Genomic DNA, 24844 nt, shown 5'->3' with positions numbered 1-24844 from the left:
CTCTCCTGTCCCTGGGACCCACCTAGACTCCAGTCACAGCACAGACAACAGAACATACAGAAAATACAAGCTGAACATATACAAGTAAAAAATCTGGATTTTGGACCCATAAAAACCATTCAACACTCCCCACCCCAAAGGTGCCCAATTTCATTGTTTAAGCCAGAGTAGCCAGTGCCATGGCCCTACCCCTTTTGCCCAGGGAGGGTCCACACCACAGGCTCTGGGGGATGTCTTGTCAGGTGCCTAGGCTCAGCTCCAGCAGGTCATTCCCTGAGATGCTGTCACCCACCTGGGCAGCTGCCTGTGAAAGCCAGGGGGGCAGCTGGGTGGTACCCCTGGGCATGGACATCACAGTCTAGAGAGGGGTTTTCAGAGTCGATAACTTTTTTTTTTTTATAGAGGCATGTTTTATTTATTTATTTGTTTGTTTGTTTGGTTTATACAAGCACTGGGTGCCGTCAGAAGCGCGGGAGGGTGAGAGAATTCACCAGAGCCAGAGCGGGGAGCAGAGCAGGCAGAAGGACCGAAGTACACTGCTGAGGGGAGCAGCGGGCGGCAGGAGAGGTCTGCACGCCATGTGGGACCCTCCTCCAGTGGCCGGGGAGCAGCCGGGGATCAAACCAGCACCGCAGAGGCCGCGGGCAGCTTCGCAACCCAGCGCTCAACCGCTGCGCCACCGGGGAGGCCCCAGAGTCGATAACTTTACAGCGAGAACGCATCTCAGATGCCTCTTATTTAGAGATGAAGAAAACGAGACTCAAGAGTGACCAGGAGAGCCAGGACTCAGGTGTGCAGAAGTCACCTGCCAAGCTGGGCAAGAGCCCCTCAGTGTCCTCTACTGTGCCCCTTCTCCAAGAGATCCATAATTAGGTAAGGCTGGGTGTCCTTCAGGGCCTGGTAGAGGAGATCTTTGCCAGCCCGGTTCCAGGACCTGAGCAAACTGAACAGCTTCCTCATCTGGCCCTGCGGGATGGCCTCGGCCCTGATGGTCTCATACTGCTCATAACTCAACACCTGCCCGAGCAGCCTGTCCAGGATGGGGTCCACTGATGTCACTCGATCCACCAGCTGCACTCGATACTGGTCCACGAAGTGTGTCATCCTTGGTGTGCCTGGGGGTGAAGGTGAGGCCACGGTGAATCAAGAGCAGTTCCCACTGCAGCCTGCCCTGGCCCCACCTCCAGCATCTCCATCACTTCCTCTGCACCTGGCCCCTCCCCCGTGATGCATCTGGCCACCATGAAGGTACCTCCGCTCTCCCTCATATCATTATCCAGCCGAGCTCTCTCCTTGGGCTGGGTGCCATGACCCCCACTTCATGGGCACAGTAGGAATGGGTGGGACCTGCCCTGGCACACACCACTCTCCAGGTGTGGTGCTCCAGGGCCTGCCCCTGTGTGCTTGCAGGGTCTCTTCCCTCCCTCCAGGGCCACATGGCGCGCCCAGATCTTCCCCTGGCTCCCGTGTCTCTCACAGCTGCCACTGACCTGGCGGGGCTGGAGGATCCAGTGCGGGTGCAGGTCTGAGGTCTCCTGAGGACACAGAGAGAAGCATTTGAACGGTGCAGGTTATTAGTCCACATAATCCCCAGTAGCTTACCCCTTCTGAGATCCTGTGATTCTGAGCACAAGCTATGGACAAATTATTATGGAATCTGGAGTCAGGTTGGAAGGGATCTCAGAGATCATCTAGGTTAAACTTTTCCTTAGCGCATGGGGAACAGAGGCCCATGTGTCATGATGGGGCAGTGGGTGGGAGGGAGAGAGAGAGGCAGATACACATTGAGTAACAGTAATTTCTCCCACACTAGCTTAGACATGGCTTAATCTAGCCTCAGCTTAAATAGATCCTGGTGGAGAACTCACCATGTCCCTTACTTAATCTATTTGAGCTCTGGTATCTGAGAAGAAATTTACCGACATATCCTGGATTAACCTCTAGAATCTCATAGATCAGATCCACTTTGTTCTGGATTTGGATGTCAGAATGAAAAGCTAAGATCAGGGAAAACTAGCACTTGAAAGTATTTGTACATTTCAATAGGAAAAAGGAACATAACCAATAACAGATTAATGGTCTTAAATATGACCTGCATTAGGAGGGGGAGGGACCCACATCCCTCATGTGGACGAGACCTGGGAGCTGACAGACCACGCTTAGGGTCATCTGATGCAGGGAGGGGCCAGGGAGAGGGAAGTTCAGGTGTGGTGCTGGGAGCATGAGGTTCATCTGCATGAAGAGGAAGTGGGGAGGGTGTCCCACATCCTCCATGATGACGGGTGGTCTCAGAGTCCCCCTGACTCAGCCACAGACGGAGCATCTGCTGAGGAAAGTGACCAAATCTTGAAGAGTTTGACAACCACAATATCAGGGGAAAGATGGACAGAGCCAGGGATGTTCAGCTTCCTAAGGGGAGATGCAAAGAAGCTGGGGTCGTGGTCTTTATGCATCTATGGACTTTCCCATAGGAAAAAAAAAATTCTTCTGTCAGCTCCAGGGGACAGAACTAAGACTGAGAGGAGGTAGAAACTGTTTTACTATGAGGAGAAGACGCAGGTGCTACTATTTTTTAAGGCCCACCGAATGAGACATGTGCAAAGATCACTGTATTTAAGCTTTCCAACTGCCCTCAAGTTAGACAATCTGATCCTCATTTTTTACATGAGGAAACTGAGGCTCCAAGGGGTGAAGTAAATTTCCCAGGATCAGCCAGCAAATAAGAGCAGGAGCAGGACTCAAACCCAGGCCTGCCCGGGGCTGGCTGGTTCACAGCTGTGGAGTCTCCCACGCCAGGGGGGAAGCGAGTCACCCTCCTTCCTCCTCGCTGTGCTTGTGGGTGGCAGCGCGGGAGGCAGTTTCCCTGCATTCCCACAGGTTGTCTCTGCAAGTCCTGTTTAGGGGGTTTGGGTCTTGGTGTTATTGGTGCTGGACCAAGAGATTGTGAAGTTTCTCCCAATCTTGAAGGTTCGCTATTCAATTTCCTGTTTCTGCCTTGAAAATAGCAGAGTGACTCAGGTTGGAGCATTTGATGTTGCCAAAGTTGACTTAACTCATGCAACCCTGTATGTTGCTAATTCTCAATCTTTCATCTTATGTCCAAGCTATCACAGGAAACTGCCAAAGGCCTTGAGGATGTCAACATCTGTTACTCAAGGACAGTTTGTAGACATGATGGTGGGTGGGATGGTCTGTGGGGCTTAGAGTCTAACTGTAATTCACATTCTTGCCATGCCTCTGCTGCAGAGCTAGAAAAAGCCAAATAACTTATGTAGGCTCTTTCTTCTCCTTAGCAAACTGTGGAAATCTCTCTCTCTCTCTCTCTCTCTCTCTCACACACATACACACACACACACATACACACACACACACACACACCCCACAACACACACACTCACACACACATATATGCTGACTTTCTCCCCTTCTGAACTATAAGGACTAGTCTTGATTTATCTGGTCTCACCAAGGTCAAGGTCATCAAAGCATTTTTTTCTAGAATATGTTAATGTCACCAGGATTTCTGAATTCTCGTTTGCGATGGAGAATTCCTGGACGAGATGCATGTCCTCGGGGCTCTTAAAGTGGAGCTTCTGTTCCTGAGCAGAGAAAGAGCAGTGGTGTGAAAAGTCACTGCTCATCCTGCAAGAGGAGTCTTTCTGACACCTGCTTGATCCTGCTCAGCCCCATAGGGACACTCAGATGATCTCTCTTGAAATGAATTTCCAGCTTCCGACAATGCACTTTTCCTAATTTTCCACAAGTCCCGACTCAAAAGGATGATAAATAGTTGGGTAATGCATAGATGAAGTAACCACATCTCCTAGACCAGATTCTTGTCTCTCCATCTTTTCCATATTGTTCTTCCTCCATCTTCTCCATCTTAAAACAAACTCTCTCCTCTGTAGTCCAAAGCATGTGTATGGTATGGGTTTGAAATCTGATCCACTTTCCATCAACAGAGAATTTGCATTCATCCCTCTTCTAAATCACATTCAAGACTGAACTCTTGATGCCCAGCTCTTTCTTCAGCAGGCTCCTTCCCCATTTTACCTCAAACACAGGAAATGGCCTCATCACCCACTGATCATTCACATCCCTCTTTTAGGCATCATTGTCATCGTAAAGCCTACCTTTATCTCCCCCCATGCACCACATCCTATTAGCTCTTTCTCCAGCACATACACCTAGTCTATTAACTTCTCTCCATCTCTACTGCTATTTCCTTAGTCAACACCCCACCACCCCCTGCCTGCAGTAGTGCAGATGCCTTCCTGGGAAGCTGACCTCCCTGGCAGCTGTGACACAGTTGTGTGACACCTGAGTTACGTGAATGTTCCCATTAGGACTTTGAGGGATGAAGCACAGATGAAAAGACATGGATGGTTTTGGCAGCAGCAGTGTGGTGAGGAGTCTGTTATCCCCATGGAAGAATAGTCCTCCAGTAGCTGTTTGTGCAGTAGAGGTCTGTGAATATGTTTCTTAGAGTGATCTTGCTTGTGTTCTTGGTTTCTCAGCATCCTTTCTTACCATGAAAGCTCCCAACCTTTCATTATAAGCTTGTTGCCTAATCTTTTGTTAAGTCTGCAAGCTAGCTAATATCACCCTATATATTCTTTTCTGCTTAAATCAACCAGAATTTATTTGATTGCAAGAACTCTGACCAGATGAGGACATGATGCTGCAGAGAGAGTTCTCATTGGCATTTTAATTTCTCTTTTATTTTTTAATATTTTTTACATTTCATTTCATTTAGTTATTTTTTTTTATATGTATTTTACATCATTCTTCCTTTTTGTACAATATATGCTTTCTCCTCTTAGGTATAGTCACTGTAAAATTCCCACCACCAATTTACCCATGCACCTTCACCATAGTCCCTTGTGCTCTTTCCTTCTGTTTTGATCCCTCTCACTCCCCTTCCCTGCAGAATGTGTCTGATTCATAATTGCCTGTTAATTTTGTTTTTTAATTTATTGTAATTATTTTTTCCTATTCCCCTATTTAGTTCCCTTACATTCTCCTATAAATGAAACTACCTGATATTTTTCTTTTTCTGGCTAATTTCACTGAATATAATCATTTCCAGTTCCATACATATTGCTGGGAATGACATGAGTTTATCTTTTTTGATTGGTGAGTAATATTCCATGGTGTATATGTACCATATCTTCTTGATCCAGTCATATATCTTTGGGCATTTGCATTGTTTCCATATCTTACCTATTGTGAATAGTGCTGCAATAAAATAGGGGTGCAGGTATCTTTTTGAATTAATGTTTTTGTGTCCTTTGGGTAGATTCCTAGGAGTGGAATTGCTGGTAGCTCCAAAAAATGGAAGTTTTTAATATGAACCAAAAGACCTTATTGTGCTTCTGCATGCCCCACCTGTGCCTTCCTCCTGCTCACACACCTCTAGATATATGATTGCAAACTTGTTAAAAATCACCTGGAGGACAGAAAAATTAATTAAAATGATAAACCAGTTTAGTAAAGTAGCAGGATACAAACTCAACACACAAAAGTCAGTAGCCTTTTCATATGCAAACAATCAATTTGAAGAAGAACAAATTAAGAAAACCATCCCACTTACAATTGAAACAAAAATATTAAATACCGGGGAATAAACTTTAACCAAGGAGGTGAGTGACTTATACAAAGAAAATTATAAAACATTTTTGAAAGAAATAGAAGAAGACAAAATGAAATGGAAAGACATCCCCTGCTCATGGATTGGAAGAATTTACATTATTAAAAACCCATCAACCAAAAGCAATTTTTAGATTCAACACAATCATGATAAAAATCTCAATGACATTCTTCAAAGAAATAGAGCAAATATTGATGAAATTCATATGGAGCCATAAAAAACCTCAAATAGCCAAAGCTCTCCTGACTAAAAAGAAGGAGAATGGAGCTATCACACTCCTAGACCTCAAACAATACTTCAAAGCCATAATAATTGAAACAGTTTGGTACTGGAACAAAAAGAGACCCAGAGACTGACGGAATCAAATAGAAAACCCAGTTATAATGTACACATATATAGGCAACTAATTTTTGACAAAGGAGCAAGTAATATGCAGTGGAACAAGGACAGCTTATTCAATAAATGGTGCTGGGAAAACTAGGCCACCACATGCAAAAGAATGAAACTAGACCACTACCTCTCACCATGTACAAACATCAACTCAAAATGGATAAAAGAACTGCACATAAGACCTGAAACCATAAAATATATAGAAGAAAATATAGGTAAAGTTCTACGTGACATATATCTCAGTAACATCTTTAAAATTCATTCCCCAAAGCAAGGAAATGAAGGAAAGGATAAACACTGGGATTACATCAAACTAAAAAGTTTCTGTACTGCAAAAGAGACATTAACCAAAACAAAGAGACACCCTACTGATTGGAAGAAAATTTTTGCACTCCAGGCAACTGACAGAGGACTTATGACAAGTTTCTGCAAAGAACTCACAGGACTCCCCAAAAACAAAATAAGCAATCTGGTCAAAAAATGGGTTGAAGAGCTAAAAAAACACTTTCCAAAGAGGAAATCCAAATGGCCAAGGCCAACAGGTATATGGAAAAATGTTCAACATCCCTCATAATTAGGGAAATGCAAATAAAACCCACAACGAAATACCTCCTTATACCAGTAAGGATGGCACATATTTAAAAAAAAACTAGCAACAACAAATACTGGAGAGGATATGTTGAAAAAGGAACTCCCCTACACTGCTGGTGATGAAGGATAAGAAAAGAAAAACTGGATGGACCTTCCTGGTGGTATAAGGGGTTAAGACACAACCTGTGAAGCTATTCACAGCCTCTGCAGCACGAGTTCAATCCCCGGGTCAGCCAGGGAGCAACCCACATGCGCAGCAGACCTCTCCTGACTTGCCCGCTGCTCCCCTCAGCAGTTTATTTCAGTCGATCTGCCTGTTCTGTTTCCCACTCTGTCTCTGGTGAATCCTCTCACCCCCCACAACTCTGGCTTGTACCCCAATTCTTGTATGCATAAATAAATACATTTTAAAAAAAATGACTTGAGACACCGCCAGTTCAGGAATCTGTCTCACACAAGGAGGCTGGGGGTAGAAGGAATCAACATATCCATTAATCCAGCTATAGAAACTATCAGATGCTGTAGGGAGTGTCAGAAGCACAGACCTGAAGGTGAAGACTTGGAGATTAAGGGTCAAACCATCCACCCACAAAGATGAGCCCCTTCCTACTGAGGGAAGATGATTAAATCTAACGCTGCTCCCACAAAGGGGCAGCACTACCTCTGCTCACCTGTGACTATCCTTCTTTTCACCAGCTCTCTCCCTCCGCAGGGCAGCAGCTTCCCGCCTGCCCGTGACCTGTACCTGCAGGGACTTCTCTTCACTGACCTCCCTCAGCAGAGGCCGCTCTCCTCAAGGCACGCCCCCACCCCCCCGCAACCATGCAGGCCTCTCTCAGAAAACCTGTCCCTTTCAGGGCAGCTTTTCCTGCCTGCTGGTGTCTGTGCAAGTGTCTTTTACTCTTCTGTCCTTTTCCCTAATAAACCTGCTCTTTAAATACACCTAACACCTCTGCCCATGGAGAAACGCTCCACATGCCCCTGGAAGGGGAGCTTGGGTAACAGCTTTCCCTGAGTGAACCCAAGGACCCCGCACTCCAAACCCACTGACTCCAAAAATGACATCAATACTAGGCCTGAATACCTAAAATTTCAGTGTCAAAACCTTTCCCAGAGTGAACCCAAGGACCCCGCACTCGAAACCCATCAACTCCTAAAACGACATCAACACCACAACATGATGATTCACGCAGGAGTTACAAGAGGGAATATAGACAGAGTGCAAAGAATCCAGAACCAAGGAGAGAGGAACGGAAACATGGTAGCACAGAGTAGAGGCTCAGATGAAGATCGGAGGGAATACAGAGTTGAGGAAATCAAGAGACAAGTACAAAGGAAAGGAGACAAATGAGAGTTCATAGAGAAGGTTCAGATGAAGAATAGAGGGCCCAGGGGCTCCACTAGATCTAAAAATCCCAGTAGCATAACCGCCTTGGAGCCCCTGGTAGCTGATTGATTTCTTGTGGACACTGGAGAACACACTCTGTTTTGAACTCTAAATTGAAAAGGTGAGCAAACAGACAGTGTCAGTCACCAGGATTACAGGAAGGCCACAACAGAAAGCCTTCTTACATCCTCTAGAGTGCCAGCTGGGCAGCACACAGCTCCAGCACAGCTTCCTGTACCTGGAAAAGTGTCCAATCCATCTAGTTGGTTGTGACATTTTAAGCAAGCTAAATATACAAACTACATTCTCATCCTGAAATCAGAGGCTTCACCTATAGTTAGTTCCAGAATGTGCTCTGTAGTTCCAGATGCTACTTACTCAGAATGTGCCACAAAAAGGTGAAGAGTTATGAGTAAGTAAATGGGTATGGTCTGATGGAACCCCAGGATATGTGAAAAATGCAGAGTCTGTAAAGACAGAGGTGATAGAGGGGAGCAAAACCCTGAGGAGAAAGCAATACCCTTTAAAAGAGGAGGCCTTGAGAGGAATTGAGCCAGTATTAAAATTTTTCCTTCAGGGGCCTCCCTGGCGGTGCAAGGGATTAAGTGTCAGCACTGTGAAGCTATCTGCAACTACGGTAGCACGAGTTTGATCCCTGGCCAGGGAGGTAACCCACATGGCGCTGCAGACCTCTCCTGTCTGGCCTGCTGCTCCCCTCAGCAGTGTATTTCAGTCAATTCGCCTGTTCTGCTCCCCACTCTGCCTCTGGTGAATCCTCTCACCTCCCCATATCTCTGGCCTACACCCCAGTTCTTATATGCATAAGTAAATAAATCAATGAAAAAAATAAAAGATTCCTTCAATATGGACCCATTTGACCCTGTTGCTCACCATATAACACTTCAATTTTGCCAGTAAAGAAACCCCATACAGGCAAGTTCCATTTTGTTCAAGATTTAAGGACCATTAATGAAATTTTCCATGATATACATTTAACTGTGCCTAATCCCTACACCGTATTAACTGTCACACCTGGTGACTTGATCTGGTTTTCAGTACTAGACCTTAAGAATGCCTTGTTCTGTGTCCCAATAGATGTCCCTGATCAACTGAGTTTTGCCTTTGAATAGGAAGACCGTAAGTCCAAAAACACTCTCCAGTATTGCTGAACTATGCTTCCACAGGGATTTAAAAACTCCCCAACTATTGGGGAAATACTAGCCAGGGATCTCAGGAAGGTTCAATTAAACCAGGGCATCTTATTACAATATGTAAATGATTTATTGATTGCAAGTCCAGACTATGAATATTGTCTGGAATACCGTATTGGTATTGAACCACCTGGCAGAATGTGGCTACAAGGTGTCACCTCAAAAGGCACAGATATGTAAACAAATGGTGACATATTTGGGGTCTGAGATTAAGAAATGCAAATGAAGCCTGATGGCAGAAAGAAAACAGGTAATTTCAGCTTTTAAAGTCCCCAGCAACCGAAGGCAGTTGCGCGTATTTTGGGTATGGCTGGGTTTTGCAGGATTTGGATTCCTAATTTTGGATTAATAGCAAAACCCTTATAGGATGCTCTCAAAGTCCTGGACTCTGAACTTTTGTCATGCATTCCAGGATGTCAAAGAGCCTGAGATGAAATAAAGGGAAAGTTGATCTTAGCACCTGCATCAGGGCTGCTAGATCTTAGGGAGCCATTCAGACTTTATGTACATGAGAGACAGGGGGTTGACCAAGGAGTGCTCATCCAATTGTTGGGACCAGAAATGCAGCCCATTGCATATCTGTCCAAACAATTGGATCACACCACTAAGGGATGGTCTCCATGTTTGCGTGCTGTGGCTCCTACTTGTGACCTCCTACACGAGGCAGAGAAGTTTACATTGGGTCAGCCCATCACTGTGTGTGTGCCACATCAGGTCTTGACATTGCTGGAGCAGAAGGGTGGACTTTGGTTGACTGCCGGGTGAATGGGAAAATATCAAGCAGCTCTGTTGGACAATCCTAATGTTTCTAATCCTGGTTTCTAATTGCTGATTTCTAATTCCTTAAATCCTACTACACTGCTTCGAAGCAATGTAGACAGGCTTGAGGATGAAAATTTAATCCATAACTATTTAGAAACCATTGCCACAGTGTATGCTAGCTGACCAGGTCTGGCTGACCAGCCTCTGCCAGGTCCAGAGTGGGAACTATTTACAGATGGCAACAGCTTCATGGAGCAAGGCCGTTGTTGTGCGGGATACACAGTGGTGACACTCCAGAACACCGTAGAAGCAAAGACTCTTCCAGCAGGTACATTAGCTCAGAGAGCTGAATTAATAGCCCTGACCCGTGCATTGGAACTCTCAAAAGGTTAAAGGGTCAATATATTTACTGACTTGAAGTACTCTTTCATGATTCTCCGCATGCATGGGGCCATCTGGAAGGAGTGGGAACTCCTATGTGCCAGTAACAAGGACGTCAAATGCCCATTAGAAATCCTAGCCTTGCTAAAGGCAGTAGCTTTACCATCAGCTGTTGCTGTGGTGCATTGTCCTGGCCACCAAAAGGGTGGGTCTGACATGGCAAAGGGCAACAGGGCATCTGATCGGGTGGCTAAGGCCCACACTGTCCGTTCTACTCTCCAGGGTGCACTCATCCATCTTGTGGACCTGACTCAGTATGCTCCTAAATACACCAAGCGGGATGAGGAGAGAGCTCGTGCATGGGGATTTACTGAGCTTGACCCCAGCTCCACTTGGAGAGTAAACGCCCATGGGATGATACTCCTCCCAGAGGCTAAAACATCTGATACTCCTCCCAGTGCTAAAACATCTGCACTAAAGATCACACTATGGGAGAGATGCCTTATTAGAGACAGTGCACCCATATTTGAAGGGCCCATATTTACATAAAATAGCACAACGGATCACCCGAGATTGCCAAATATGTGCCAGCAATAACCCCAAGATGGACTCACACCCTAAAGCTGTTGGGGTTCAGTATCAGGGGAAGTGTCCTTTTGAGGACTGGCAAGTGGACTTTATGCAAATGCCTAGAACAATAGGCAATTTCAAATACCTACTGGTTTTTGTGGACATGTTCTCGGGATGGGTGGAAGCATTTCCCACCAAGACAGAAGAAGTTCTGAGGTTGCAAAACAGCTGCTAAAGAAGATAATCCTTTGCTTTGGATTGCCCGACCCCATCCAGAGTGATAATGGGCTGGCATTTGTCTCTGAATTTACTCATGCAGTGAGCAACGTGTTACAGATCCACTGGAGGTTGCATGCTGTATGGAGACCATAATCTTCTGGACGAACCGAAAAAATGAACCACACCTTAAAGAACACCTTGGCAAAACTGTGCCAAGAAACACACCTTCGTTGGGACCAGGTACTATCCTTTGCCTCCTTCAGATGAGTGGCACCTAGAAGTGGGCTACGATTAAGCCCCTTTGAAAATGAGTTCGGAAGTCTCTTCCAGGCCTCAGTTCTGAAAGCCAGTCCAAAAATAGCGCAACGTTGCCAGATCACACAATATGTGAAACATATCCAGGAGGTTCTGGCAGTGATCCACAACTTTGCAACCTCGAGGATCTCTGTGCCTCCTGATCAACCTTTGCATCCTTTCAGACCTGGAGATCAGGTCTTACTGAAGACCCAGCAGAGTGGGGATGCCCAAAACCAGCTGTCAGAGAAGTAGACTGGTCTATATGACGTTTTACTAAGCATCCTGGGTACATCATTCCAGAGTTAAGAAAGCCCCAGAAGGAAATGATCCAGAGACAAAAACCCACTGGTCTTATGAACCCATTGAGGACCTGAGATATTTATTCAAGAAAAAGAAAAAACTTAAATGTTACTAACTTTTCTTCTTTTCCAGCTACTGTAGCAGGATATTCCAGGATTCACTTTCTAAACAACCCTGCGATGACAAACATACTCTAACCAATCTTTTTCCTTTCAAAGCTTAAGAGATGTGAAATAACATCTAGAATCATGCAATTATGCTGGCAGTATTTTTCAAAATTATTTAATTTTTTAAAAGATTTATTTATTTATACAAGCACTGGGGCACAGGCCAGAGGCGTGGGAGGGTGAGAGGATTCACCAGAGACAGAGAGGGGAATAGAACAGGCAGACTGAAGAAATACACTGCTGAGGGGAGCAGTGGGCAAGATAGGACAGGTCTGTTGCGCCATGTGGGTCCCTTGCAGGCTGGCAGGGATCGAACCGGTGCTGCAGAGGCTGCAGGTGCTGCAGAGGCTGCAGACAGCTGTTAACAGAGCAGTGTTCAACAGCCTGCGCCACCAGGGGAGGCCCTAGATGAATTCGTTCTATTTGGTTTACCTGGTGAAGTAATACTGAAAGGGAACCACTGTCACTTGGGAAAAAAAAGTAAAACTTTGGCATGCACAGAAATGTTAACATTGGTGGGGCCTCCCTGGTGGCATAAGGGGTTAAGTGTCAGTACTGTGAAGCTATCTGCAGCCACTGCAGCACGAGTTTGATCCCTGGCTAGGGAGCAACCCTCATGGTGCAGCAGACCTCTCGTGCCTTGCCCGCTGCTCCCCTCAGCAGTGTATTTCAATCAGTCTTCCTGTTCTGTTCCCCACTCTGTCTCTGATGAATCCTCTCACCCCCTACATCTCTGGCCTGTACCCCAGTTCCTGTATGCATAAATAAATAAATCTTGAAAAAAAAAAGAAAAGAAATGTTAACAATGGGTTCTGAAACTTTCATAAAACCTTTCAGTACCTGGGCCTCCCTGGTGGCACAAGGGGTTAAGCACTGCACTATGAAGCAATCCGCAGCCTCTGCAGCACGAGTTTGATCCCTGGCCTGCCAAGGAGAAACCCACATAGCAAGGCAGACCTCTCCTGTCTCTCCCCTGCTCCCCTCAGCAGTGTATTTCAGTCCGTCTGCCTGTTCTGTTCCCCACTCTGTATCTGGTGGATCCTCTCAACCCCCTGCATCTCTGGCCTGTGCCCCAGCTCTTGTATGCATAAATAAATAAATCTGGGGCCTCCCTGGTGGCGCAGGGGTTAAGCACAGCACTAGGGGGCAATCTGCAGCCACTGCATCATGAGTTCAATCCCCAGCCAGGAAGCAACCCACATGGTGCAGCAGACCTCTCCTGTCTTGCCCGCTGCAGCATTATTTCAATCCGTCTGCCTGTTCTGTTCCCTGCTCTGTCTCTGGTGAATCCTCTCACCCCCCACATCTCTGGCTTGTACCTCAGCTCTTGTATGCAAAAATAAACAAATCTTTAAAAAAATAAACAAATAAATAAATAAATCTTTAAAAAAAAAAACCTTTCAGTACCTGATACGTATGCAAATTGTAAATTTTGATTTTTGTCCTGTAATAGTATATTCAATGGTTTGATAGCTGCAGAAATTGTTTCTGAAATTGTTTTTAGAAAAACACCTCAACTGATTCCAATTGATGGAAATTTTGACAGTGAAAATTTCATGCAAAGGACTGAATAGACTGTTGGAGATAAATCTGATTCTTGGTAAGTTTTGTTTCAAATAATACTAGTGATTTTTTTACTTGTATTAGAATATCATCAGATTACACATCTTGGGAAAAATGGCCCTAGAAAAACTCATCCAAGAGCATTTTTAGATCAACCTGCAAGAGCCTGCAGTTTGCAGGTCAGTTAGTGAACCTCATGTAGTCTGTGTTAAGAATAATGCTAAACAGGCTCCCAGCCCCCACCTGGAATACAAAGGAAGGGAACAGCTCCCTCCCAAGACTTAGAAGTGGACTTTACTGGCATCCCTCTGAGCAGGGGAGCAAGCCTCTCCTGGTATCAGCGAGTACTTACTCTGGATGGGCAGAAGCTCATCCCACCCGAAGGGAAAGGGCCGGCAGGAGGCTAATGCACTTTTAAGAGAAATCACCCCGAGATCTGGGCTTCCCCTGACAATACACAGTGACCATGGCCTGGCTTTTGTGGCAGACGTCATCCAGTCAGTAGCTAAAGCTCTTAATGTATCCTGGAAGTTACAGACAGCACACCGGCCTCAGAGTCCAGGGTAAGCTGAGCAAATGAAAAGTACTATTAAAAGTCCTTTAGCTAAATTTGTGCAGGAGACACGTGTGCCATGGCCGGACTTGCTTCCTCAGGCCCTCCTCAGAATACGTATCCCTGGAAGCCAGGTTTTTCTCCTGTTCAGTTATTATATGCAGGACCTCCACCTTGTTTGGGGAGTGTCCCTGGAGAATGGCATCACTCAGGGGCTAAAAATCTGACAGTACAGCTCCAGGCTACAGGCACTACACTTTTGAGCTTCAAGGATACTCCTTAGAGAGACCACCCATCCCCCTTGGTCCCAGATACATCCCTACCAGCCAGGTGATGTGCTGTCTGGGTAAAAGTTTGGAAAAATGAACCTCTCAACCCCCTATGGGTTGGCCCCTCCACTGTTATTTTAACTACCCCTCCTGATTTAAGGGTCTCAGGCTTCACCCCTGGGTACACACTGCAGAGTTAAATGAGCCTGCAATCCAGAAGAGGAAGGCGCTTTAGCTAGTGGGTGGAGAGCAGTCCCTGAACAGGATCATCCTCTCCGCCGAGACTGTGAAAGGGTCAGCCCACCCAGCCGGCTCCAGACAGCAGCCCTGCTCCTACCACAACCGGGAAACTGGTCAGTCTATGCTTGAGGACAGAAGCTTGAGGACCCTCCACGTGTGTGACTTCTGGTTTACTATTCCAACTGGTCTCCTGGTAGCCCTCCTGGCAGTTGGTCTGGCCACAGTGGCCCCTCATAGCTGGGGCTGGAAGGCCAGACTCCTTGCCTTAGGCTTCCTGACACTGTGTGGTGGCATAATTGTTCCAAGTGCCTTGTAAGATGACCTTGTTTGTCAATGTTCAACTATACCTGCTCCTCACCACCCCCACCTCCTGTATCAGGGGCTTATCTTCTGAACTCTGAATGACTGTGACCTGAAGATGGGAATTCCTGATCCTTCCATGGAACACCCCAGCTGTCCCAGAGAGCATTGTTCCAGCCACTCCTGGATTTCAGGGCTTCCTGAGCCCTAGTGCAAATCCTGCCATGTATGAGGGGCACTGAGCTGTGTGTTTTTCAGGCCGGGTATGCTTTGTGGGCAGCTCAGCACTCAGCCATTCTCAACATTCCCATGTGAAGTAGAGCTGGGGACACCGGGTACAAGAGTGAACTTGTTGTTGGGTAATCATATCTGGAGGTGTCTGGTTTGACCTGGGCTGCAGGAAACCAGGCCTGAGGAGCTGTAGCTCAACATTTGCTTGGACACTGACTCCTTGGCTGGCTGTTTCACTGCCCTGAGCCTCACTTTGCTCACCTGTCAAATGGGCCATCTTAGGGAAGCCTAGAGGTAAAAATTCAGCAAAAGCTCATAGATAGCTTTAAACATTTTATATAATGATTGCTTCTATTTGTAATGGACAATAAACACTGGAGGACATTCTGACAGATTCACCAGGAGCTGGAAGTGCTGCCCCATAGAAGGGATGATGTCAGGAATTTGAGCTTCCACGGGGGATCCTACCTCTCCATGTGTAGAGAATTTATTCTGGAAGAGGGGATTTGGTTTTTACCTCCTGACACCAGCTCTCTGGGGCACCAGCTGGGTGTCCTACAACTCAGTTCAATACTGACATGAACTCCCCAGACTCAGCACAGGACCCAGGGGTTCAAGGGCTTAGTTCTGTACACAGGACCACTCCCCACTTCACATGGCAGTTGCCAGTGAGGTGCCCTGATTATCCACCCTGTTTGCTCATCCTGCAGATAAATTCCAAAGTCCTCACAACCCCACAAATGCTTTCAGGTTTGATAGTTTCCTAGACTGACCCTCAGGCCTCAGGAGCAGTCTCCTTGGTGGTTTAGGATACAAATTTTTGGCTCAGGACCCACCAAGGGATGCAGCACAGGGTGAGGCTTGGAGAGTGCAGAAGCTTATGAGCCCTGTCCAGGTGCACCATTCTAGTACCTCCCTGTTTCACCAACAAGGAAACTTCAGCCTGAAAAGGCTTTTTATTGTTAGGTTTCATTGCATGGGCAGGACTGATGAAATCCTTGGCTTTAGTAAGAGCCTATTCTCACTCAGCCCCTCTCCCTGGAAGCCTTAGATAAAACTGTGCACTGAACAGCAGTAGCTTCTCGACCTTTTGTTAAATATACTTGAGTCTATGAAATTCCGGCCTCTGTCTTCTTTGACAAGAATAAACACACCCACATTATCATCTTCCAAGATCTAGAAATAGTCTCTAGGGCAAAGTACGGTGTTATCAACAAAGATTTAGCAAAAAAAAAAAAAAAAACCCAAGCCACCTGTCTTAGGGCAGCCTGCAGGCCTAGTCCTCCCCAGGGACACAATCTACTGTGTCATTGACAATAGGACACACCCTCTCACTGAGGAGTCTCTTGACTATTGGCTGCATTCTACTCTCAATTTAATGTTGGATGATTTTACTCCTAATTTGTATTTGAATGTTAACTTACTTCCTTATTTGTGTAACAAGCTCTTCCAGAAGGAGACTGGTTTCTGCCTTACATGCGGAAAGGACCCATCCTCAAACTCTTAGACCCTCCCCCTGGAAGGCAACCTTTGTCTTTCTGGTCGCCAAGCTTCCCCTGAAGTTTCCTAGGGCCCAGCCCAGTCATCCTTTAGTATAAAAGGACCCTCTGAGCACTCCTGAGATTCCCAGGGTTGTAGCAGCTGAGGTCACAAACCAAATATTTTTATGTATTACATCAAAAGGAGGCTCCTGGGATTTTGGGTCAACAAAATGAGCAGACCACCCAAGGGGTGGGCAAAAATATTAGCAAATTATATACCAGGTAAGGAGTTCATGTCCAAAACGTATAAAGAATAAAAATCCGTAATCCAATTAATAACAGACTTGAACAGACATTTTCGAAAAGCAGATATGCAGATGAACAAGTTAACAAAAAGGTCCTCAGTATCACTCATCATCAAGTAAATGCAAATCGAGAGGCAAATTGGGAGACCCTGTCACACTCCTCTGCAAGATTATGAACAAAAGTCAAGAGGTAAGCCATGGCGAGCTGCGGGGAGGAGGAAACGGGGTGGGGAACTCCCTAAGCAGCAGCCAGTGCAGGAGACGTCCCTGCCCAGGAATGTGGTTCTGGGTTCCATGGCTCTGTCTCCCAGTGCTTGTGTCTCCAAGAAAGGGCAGGAGTCACCATGAAGACATTAAAGGCCCCTCCCCAACCTCTCCTTTTGCTCACGGGAAAGGCACATCCAGACAGACACTGCTGGACAGACCTCCTGATCTGGGATCCAGGAAATGTACACCCTGTCCTGGGTCTATCTCCGACTCCCCATGTGAGTCTCCACACCCCTCTGAGCCTTAGGTCTCCCTGTGGAATGAAGAGCCTCCGCCCCCCTGGGCTGCAGGTCTTGTGTCCTGGTCTTGTGTCCTGAGCACCTGCTGGGTGTTAGATCTGTGCCGAGTGTTTACCGTGGGTCTCTTCACCCTCACACAGTCTACAGCACAGGCTCCTGCTCTCCCATGTCACAGATGGGGACCCCGAGACGGAGTAGGGAAAGGATAGAGCCAGGAGGACAGGCCAGTGTCTTCCTAGGAGCTGACAGGACACCTACCCTCTCCCTCCCAGGGCCCCTCTGAAAGTCAGCTTCCTCCTCTCTGGGCTCCAAGCACCCCTCCCGGGTAGGTGAGAGCACATGGGGTGCTGGGAATGCACCTGTCAGGTGAAGGGTCCTGTAAGCTCTGCCTCCTCTCGTCCCGGATCCACTCTTGAATAGACTGGGCCCCAGTCACTGACTAGAAGAAAGTCTAGGAAGGTTCAGGGGTGGGGCCCGAGGGGGCAGAGGTGGTGGGGGGAGCAGAAGATTGACAACAGGCAGAGGGCACTTTGTTTACTCACCAGTCCCATAAGGTGAGTTGTTCTGGATCCATGAGTAACTCTGGAGTTGAGGTTGCAGAGCTTGAGGACTGCAGCTCCCTGCAGGGTGGGGGGGGGGGAATGAAGTGGGGTGAGGGATTGGGAGGTGAGGGACATCAGGCAGGCAGGGAAGTGGTCACCCTTGGCCCCACCCCGCCATCCCCCAAGGCAAGTCTCCATTGGGATCATTCCTCTCCTGGTAAGCTCCTACCCAGTACTCCCCTGGTGGCACAGGCAGTTGAGCACAGCACTGTGAAGCTGTCCACAGCCTCTGCAGCGCCGGTTTGATCCCAGCCGGCCAGCCAGCGAGGGTCCCACATGGCGCAGTGGGCCTCTCCTGTCTTGCCTGCTTCTCCCCTCAGCAGTGTATTTCTTCAGTCTGCCTGTTCTGTTGCCCGCTCTGTCTCTGGTGAATCCTCTCACACTCCCACGCATTTGGCCTGTACCCTGGGTCTTATATAAATAAATCTTTAAAAAAAATTGCAAAAAAAAAGAAAGAAGGAGTCCAGGGGTGTGGGAGAAATTGTTACAGAACACCAGCCTTAGTTTCCCTCAGCCAATAAAAGGAAACCACGTTTGAGGAAAAGGAAAGCCCACTCTGAAATCAGGAAACTTTAATAGGATGACTAATTGTTACCAAATATTAGGCTGTCTTAGATAATTGACCATTATGGGAAATGAGTTGCACCAAGAAAACCAGTTAACCCTGATGCTTTTCTTAAGGTGATCAAAGAAGTGCCCTCTGGGTATGAGACCAAGAGGGTCTCTATATGCTCATGAGAAAATATGTAATGATTTTCTTTGTTTGCTTCAATGCTTATGCTGAGTAATCTCACCGCTCCTGCTCCCCTTAATGTATAAATAAAGACCCTCTGACACTCTCAGCAGGAGATACTTGCACCAATATGAGTGTCTGTGTCTGCCTCATCCCTTTCCCCTCAGCCCTCAGTTTTCGCCCACGCCATTCTCTCCTTTCAGGGACTCCTGAAACGACATTCTGCTGGAGCTGGTCTCTAGCAATTAACCTTCTGTGTGTGCCTGCAGTGTAAGTGCCTTTTGAAGCTCACAGGTGAGGTGCTCAGTACACAGAAGGTTGGGCTGCTGCTGCTGGGCTGCTGCTGTTGCTGCTGCTGCTGCTGCTCCAGCATCCCCAGAGTGGGGTGAGGGGATGGGTGGAGGCTCCTCATGCCAAGGAGAGACCTGAGGCTCAGAGACATGTCCTCACTCACACAGGGAGGCGGAGACAGACCCAGGACACGGTGTGCATTTCCTGGGTCCCAGATCAGGACCGTGTTCACCCTGGGGTCTCTCTTCAACCTCACGCTGTCTGCAGCACAGGTTCTTGCTCTCCTCTTCCGCAGATGGGGAATCCGAGGCAGAGCAGGGAAGGGGGAGAGCCAGGAAGCCAGGCAGTGTCTCCCCAGGAGCTGACAGGACACCTATCCCGTCCCGCCCATGGCCACTCTGAATGTCAGCCTCCTCCTCTCTGGGCTCTGAGCACCCCTCCCGGGAAGGTGAGGGCACATGGGGTGCTGGGAATGTACCTGGCAGATGAAGGGCCTGTAAATGCTGCCTCCTCTGATCTGGGACCTCCCCTTGCATAGACCGGGCCCCAGTAACTGACTAGAAGAGGTTCTAGGGGGATTCAGGGGTGGGGCCCAGCGGGCAGAGGTGGTGGGGGGAGCAGATTGACAACAGGCAGAGGGCACTTTGTCTACTCACCAGTCGCATAAGGTAGGTTGTTGTGCATCCATGAGTCACTCTGGAGTAGAGGTAGCTGAGGTTGAGGATTGTAGCTCCCTGAGGGATAGAGAGGGATGGTGAGGTGGGGTGAGGGATTGGGAGGTGAGGGGCATTAGGCAGGCAGGGAAGTGGTCACCCTGGCCCCACCCCACCATCCCCCAAAGCAAGACTCCATTGGGTTCATTCATCTCCTGGTAATGATTGCCCAGTTTCACACCCCAGGAAACCTGCCAGTGGGTAGTGTTGGTGGAGGAAGGCAAAGGGAAGTGGTAGAAAAGCCATAGTAAGGAGGAGCCCAGGGGAGAGGGAGACACCACACAAGGTCAGGACACCTGGGATCAGGGGCATTGGGGGCATCATTCAGGATCTCTGGTGGGGTGGGAGTGATGGAGGACAAGAATAGTGAAACTGGAAAGGAGGCCTCCCAAGACTAAACCCTGACTCACACAAGGAGGTAGGGGTCGAGGGGAATAACATGATCATTAACCCAGCCTTAGAGGTCGGGACCCTTAGGCACCAGGCCTTATCACAAGGCATGAGACCCAGGCAGGACCAGATGCTATGGGGAGTGGAGCACAGGCCCTAGGGTAAAGAGATGGAGTTGAGCCCTGTCCTGGAATCTCTGATCCGCTCCTGGTTTTTCCTGTTACCCAACAGTAGCAAGAAGCTGGCCACTCCAAGGAGGAGTGACCCTTCCCAAAAAGAAAAGGTCTATATCAGTGCAGGCTCTGCACAGGCTCAGGGCAGCACCCCCACTGGCCCCCTGTGGCCATATAGGTGCTTCTTCTTACCAATTCTCTCTTCTGCAGGGCAGCAGCCTCCCTGCCTGGCCTTTATCTGCACCAGGACTTTGCTTCACTGACCTCCCTCAGCAGAGGCCATTCTCCCCAAGGTCACCTGCCTGGGACCATGCAGGCCTCTCAGCAAACCTGTCCCTTTCAGGGCAACTCTTCCTGCCCACTGGTGTCTATGTAAGTGTCTTTCACCCTTCTGTCCCTGTTGCTAATAAACCTGTTCTTTGAATATATCTAATGTCTCTACCTCATGGAGAAATTGGCCAAGAAACTCACTGCTTGCTGCTGACCGGGAAGCCCGAGTGAGATCTTTCCCAGATGAACCCAAGTGCCCCCTTGCTCTACAAAAATTCATCAGGAGGGGGAGGGTGGTGGGGTGACACCCACTGATCTGTGTCCTCTGAGTCTTTCCTCTCCTGGACCTGGACTCTGGGGTCCCAGCCTTGAGCTTGATGTTGACAGGAGTTGGGGTTTTCAGGGGGTTGAGCTCAGAGCATCCACCCCCAGGTATCCTCAGACCTGGCCTGGCCCTGGGGCACCAGGTAAGAAGAACAGGCAGGCCTCAAGCAGCCAGAGCAGGAAGTCACCCAGAGGAAAGCACACTGGGGTGTGGCCAGGGGAGTAGAAGGGTCAGGGCAGGCCTGCTAAGGGCAAAGATTCAGAGCAGGGCACCCCCATTAGCCACCTCCACACACAGGCCAGGGAGTGGAATCAGGGCGCTCACCATGCTAGGCAGGGATCACACAGGTGCACCCACCTTCAGAGGGGCGCCCTGCCCTTAACCTGCATGGAGAGTGTGGGCTTTCCAGGGAGGTAGGTTTGGGGTGCAATGAAGCTCTCAGAAGGAAACGACAACAGTCCCAGGGATCATTGTTTCAGCCACTCCTGGATTTCAAGGTTCCCGAGCACCGTTGCAAATCCTGCCATGCATGAGGGGCACTGAGCTGTGTGTGTTCCAGACATGGTGGGCTTTGCAGGCAGCTCAGCACTCAGCCAATCTCAACATTCCCTCCTGAAGCAGAGCTGGGGACACAAGGTGCAAGAGTGACACATGCCCACCCTTGCCTATTGGGGAATCCTTGCTGGAGGTGTCTGGCTTGACCTGGGCTGGAGGAAGCCAGGCCTGAGGAGCTGCAGCTCAAACTCACTTTGACACGGATTCCTTGGGTGGCTGATTCATTGCCCTGAGGTTCCCTTTGGTCACATGCCAAACAGGTCATCTTAGGTGAGCCAAAAGGTAAAAAATTCAGCAAAAGCTCATAGAAAGCTTTAAGCATTTTACATGATTACGTCTATTTCTAATGGACAATATGCATTGCAGGACATTCCGACAGTCATATTCACCAGGAGCTGAAAGGACTCCCCTAAAGGAGGGATGTGTCAGGAATTTGAGCCTCCATGGGGAACGCTTCCTCTCCATGTGTAGAGAATTTATTCTGGAAGAGGGGTTTGGGATTTTACCTCCTGACACCAGGTCTCTGGGAAACCAGCTGGGTGTCCCACAACTCAGGTCAACACTGACATGAACTCCCCAGACTCAGCACAAGACCCAGGGTTTCCACAGTGATTCATCCTGTACTGCAGGACCGCTCCCCACCTCAGATGGCAGTTGCCAGTGAGATGCCCTGATTATCCACCCTGTTTGTTCATCCTACATTCAAATTCCAAAGTCCTCACAACCCCACAAATACTTTCAGGGTTGAGAGTTTCCCAGACTGACTCTCAGGCCTCAGGAACAGTCTCCATACTGGCTTAGGATACAGGTGTTTGGCTCAGGACCCGCAAAAGGATGCAGCACAGGCTGAGGGGTGGGAGGTGCAGGGGCTCCTGAGCCCTGTCCATGTGCGGTCCTTCCAGCACCTCTGTGTTTTACCAACCGAGAGACTCCAGCCTGAAAACCCTGCCTACATTTAGGTTACATTGTAGGCAGAACTGATGAAATCCTTGGCTTTAGTGGGGAGGCGAATCTCAGCCCCTCTCCCTGGAAGCCTTGGATCAAACCATGCACTGAGCAGCAATAGCTACAACCTTCTGTTAAATAGCCTCGAGTCTATCCAATTCCCTCCGCTCTTCTTTTTCTAGCCTCCCCTAATGTCAAGTGAGGAAAATATGAGGACTTGATGTCCTTTCTACCAAGGAAAGCTTGTAACCCTTCTCCTCCCCCCTCCACCTCATCCCCCCACCCCTGTCAACTTTGAAGAGAATAAACACAACCATGCTCCTTTCTTCAGGGGTCCAGCAACAGTCAAGTACAAAACAGTCATCTCAATATGGATTTAGCAAACAATCAGAAAAACAACACCCCAACCCACTTGTCTTAAGGCAGCCTGCAGGCCTAGTCCTCCCCAGGGACACAGTCTACTAGATCAATGACAACAGGACACACCCTCTCACTGAGGAGTCTCTTTTGGCTTCTGGCAGCCTCCCTGCCTGGCCTTTATCTGCACCTGCCAGGACTTTGCTTCACTGACCTCCCTCAGCAGAGGCCGTTCTCCCCAAGGTCACCTGCCTGGGACCATGCAGGCCTCTCAGCAAACCTGTCCCTTTCAGGGCAACTCTTCCTGCCCACTGGTGTCTATGCAAGTGTCTTTCACAGAAGTGTCTTTCTGTCCCTTTCGCTAATAAACCTGTTCTTTAAATATAGTGAATGTCTCTGCCTCATGGAGAAACTGGCCAGGAAATTCGCTGCATGCCACTGACCAGTAAGCCCTAGTGAGACCTTTCCCAGAGTGAACCCAAGTGCCCCCGTGCTCTACAAAAATACATCAGGAGGGTGAGGGAGGGTGGGGTGACACCCACTGATCTGTGTCCTCTGAGTCTTCCCTCTCCTGGACCTGGACTCTGGGGTCCCAGCCTTGAGATTGATGCTGACAGGATGTCACCCCCAGGTCTCCTCAGACCTGGCCTGGCCCTGGGGCACCAAGTAAGAAGAACAGGCAGGCCTCAAGCAGCCAGAGCAGGAAGTCACCCAGAGGAAAGCACATTGGGGTGTGGCCAGGGGAGCGGAGGGGTCAGGGCAGGTCTGCTAAGAGCAAAGATTCAGAGCAGGGCACACCCATCAGCCACCTCCACAGACAGGCCAGGTAGTGGAATCAGGGATCTCACCATGCTAGGCAGGGATCAAACAGGTGCAGGTACTTCAGAGGTGTCCCCGCCCCTAACCTCCATGTAGAGTAGGCTTTCCAGTGAGGTAGGTTTGGGGTGCATTGCAGCTCTCAGAAGGAAATGACAGCAGTCCCGGGGAGCATTGTTTCAGCCACTCCTGAATTTCAAGGTTTTTTGATCCTCATTGCAAATCCTGCCATGTATGAGGGGCACTGAGCTGTGTGTGTTCCAGGCCTGGTGGGCTTTGCAGGCAGCTCAGCACTCAGCCAAACTGAACATTCCCTCAGGAAGCAGAGCTGGGGACACCAGGTGCAAGAGTGACACCTGCTGACACTTGCCTGTTGGGGAATCTTTGCTAGAGCTGTCTGGTTTGACCTCAGCTGGAGGAATACAGGCCTGAGGAGCTGCAGCTCAGACCAGCTTGGAAACAGATTCCTTGGTTGGCTATTTCGTTGCCCCGAGCCTCACTTTGCTCACCCTTCAAATGGAACAGGGCTTGGGACCCATGAAATCCAAGTGGCTGGAATAGTTTTATCTTAGACTTCCAGGGTGTGGGGCTGATTTAGACTCTTATTAAAGCTAAGGATTTCATCAATCCTTCCTGTGCCATGGTACTTTAAAATTAGAAAGCATTTTCAGGCTGGTGTTTCCTTGTTGGTGAAACACGGAGGTGCAGGAAACTGAACAGCAATATCTGCAACCTTTATTTATATATACTCCATCTATCCAATTCCCTCCCTTCTCTTCTTTTTCCACCCTTGCCTACTTGTGCAGTGAAGAAAATATCAATACTTGGTGTCCTTTCTACCAAAATATGCTTTAAACCTCCTCTCAACTGTAACATAAATAAATAAACCCACAATATCATCTACTGAGATTCAGCAATGGTCTGTAGTGCAATGTACAATCATCTCAATAAATACTGAGCAATAAAGCAAACACAGGAACAAAAAAACAATAACCCAGGCCACCTTTCTTAAGGCAGCCTGCAGGCCTAGTCCTCCTCAGGGACACAAACTTCTATATCATTAACAGGACATACCCTCTCACTGAGGAGTCTCTTTTGGCTTTGGCTCCATTGGACTCTCATTTTAATATGGGTGATGTTAGTCCTAATTTGAATTTGAATGTTAACCTCACTACCTTGTTTGTATATTGAGTTCTTCCAGAAGGAGACTGGGTTCTGTCTTACATGAGGAAAGGACCCATCCTCAAACTCTTTGCCCCTCTCCCTGGAAGCCAACCTTTGTCTTTCTGGTCACCAGGCTC

At 48.2% G+C, this 24844-nt stretch overlaps 1 protein-coding gene across 1 annotated transcript in view; it reads right to left on the bottom strand.

The window, feature by feature from the left end:
- Window positions 1-686: 686 nt before the first annotated feature.
- LOC119232347 (uncharacterized) overlaps window positions 687-24844 on the bottom strand; it is a 57466-nt gene continuing 33308 nt past the window's right edge. Inside the window, exons 7-10 of the mRNA XM_054689336.1 lie at window positions 19656-19733; window positions 17916-17993; window positions 1491-1535; window positions 687-1115 (exon numbers count right to left, since the gene is read on the bottom strand). Coding sequence (XP_054545311.1) covers window positions 829-1115; window positions 1491-1535; window positions 17916-17993; window positions 19656-19733 — 488 coding nt within the window. The 3' untranslated portion in view covers window positions 687-828. The remainder of the gene's footprint in view (window positions 1116-1490; window positions 1536-17915; window positions 17994-19655; window positions 19734-24844) is intronic.

Source organism: Talpa occidentalis, unplaced genomic scaffold (genome assembly GCF_014898055.3).
Source record: "Talpa occidentalis isolate TD23 unplaced genomic scaffold, MPIMG_talOcc4v2.1 talOcc4.7, whole genome shotgun sequence".
NCBI classification, from domain to species: Eukaryota; Metazoa; Chordata; class Mammalia; order Eulipotyphla; family Talpidae; genus Talpa; species Talpa occidentalis.
The sequence above is the reverse complement of the archived record's forward strand: the minus strand, read 5'-3'. Positions and strand labels throughout refer to the sequence as shown.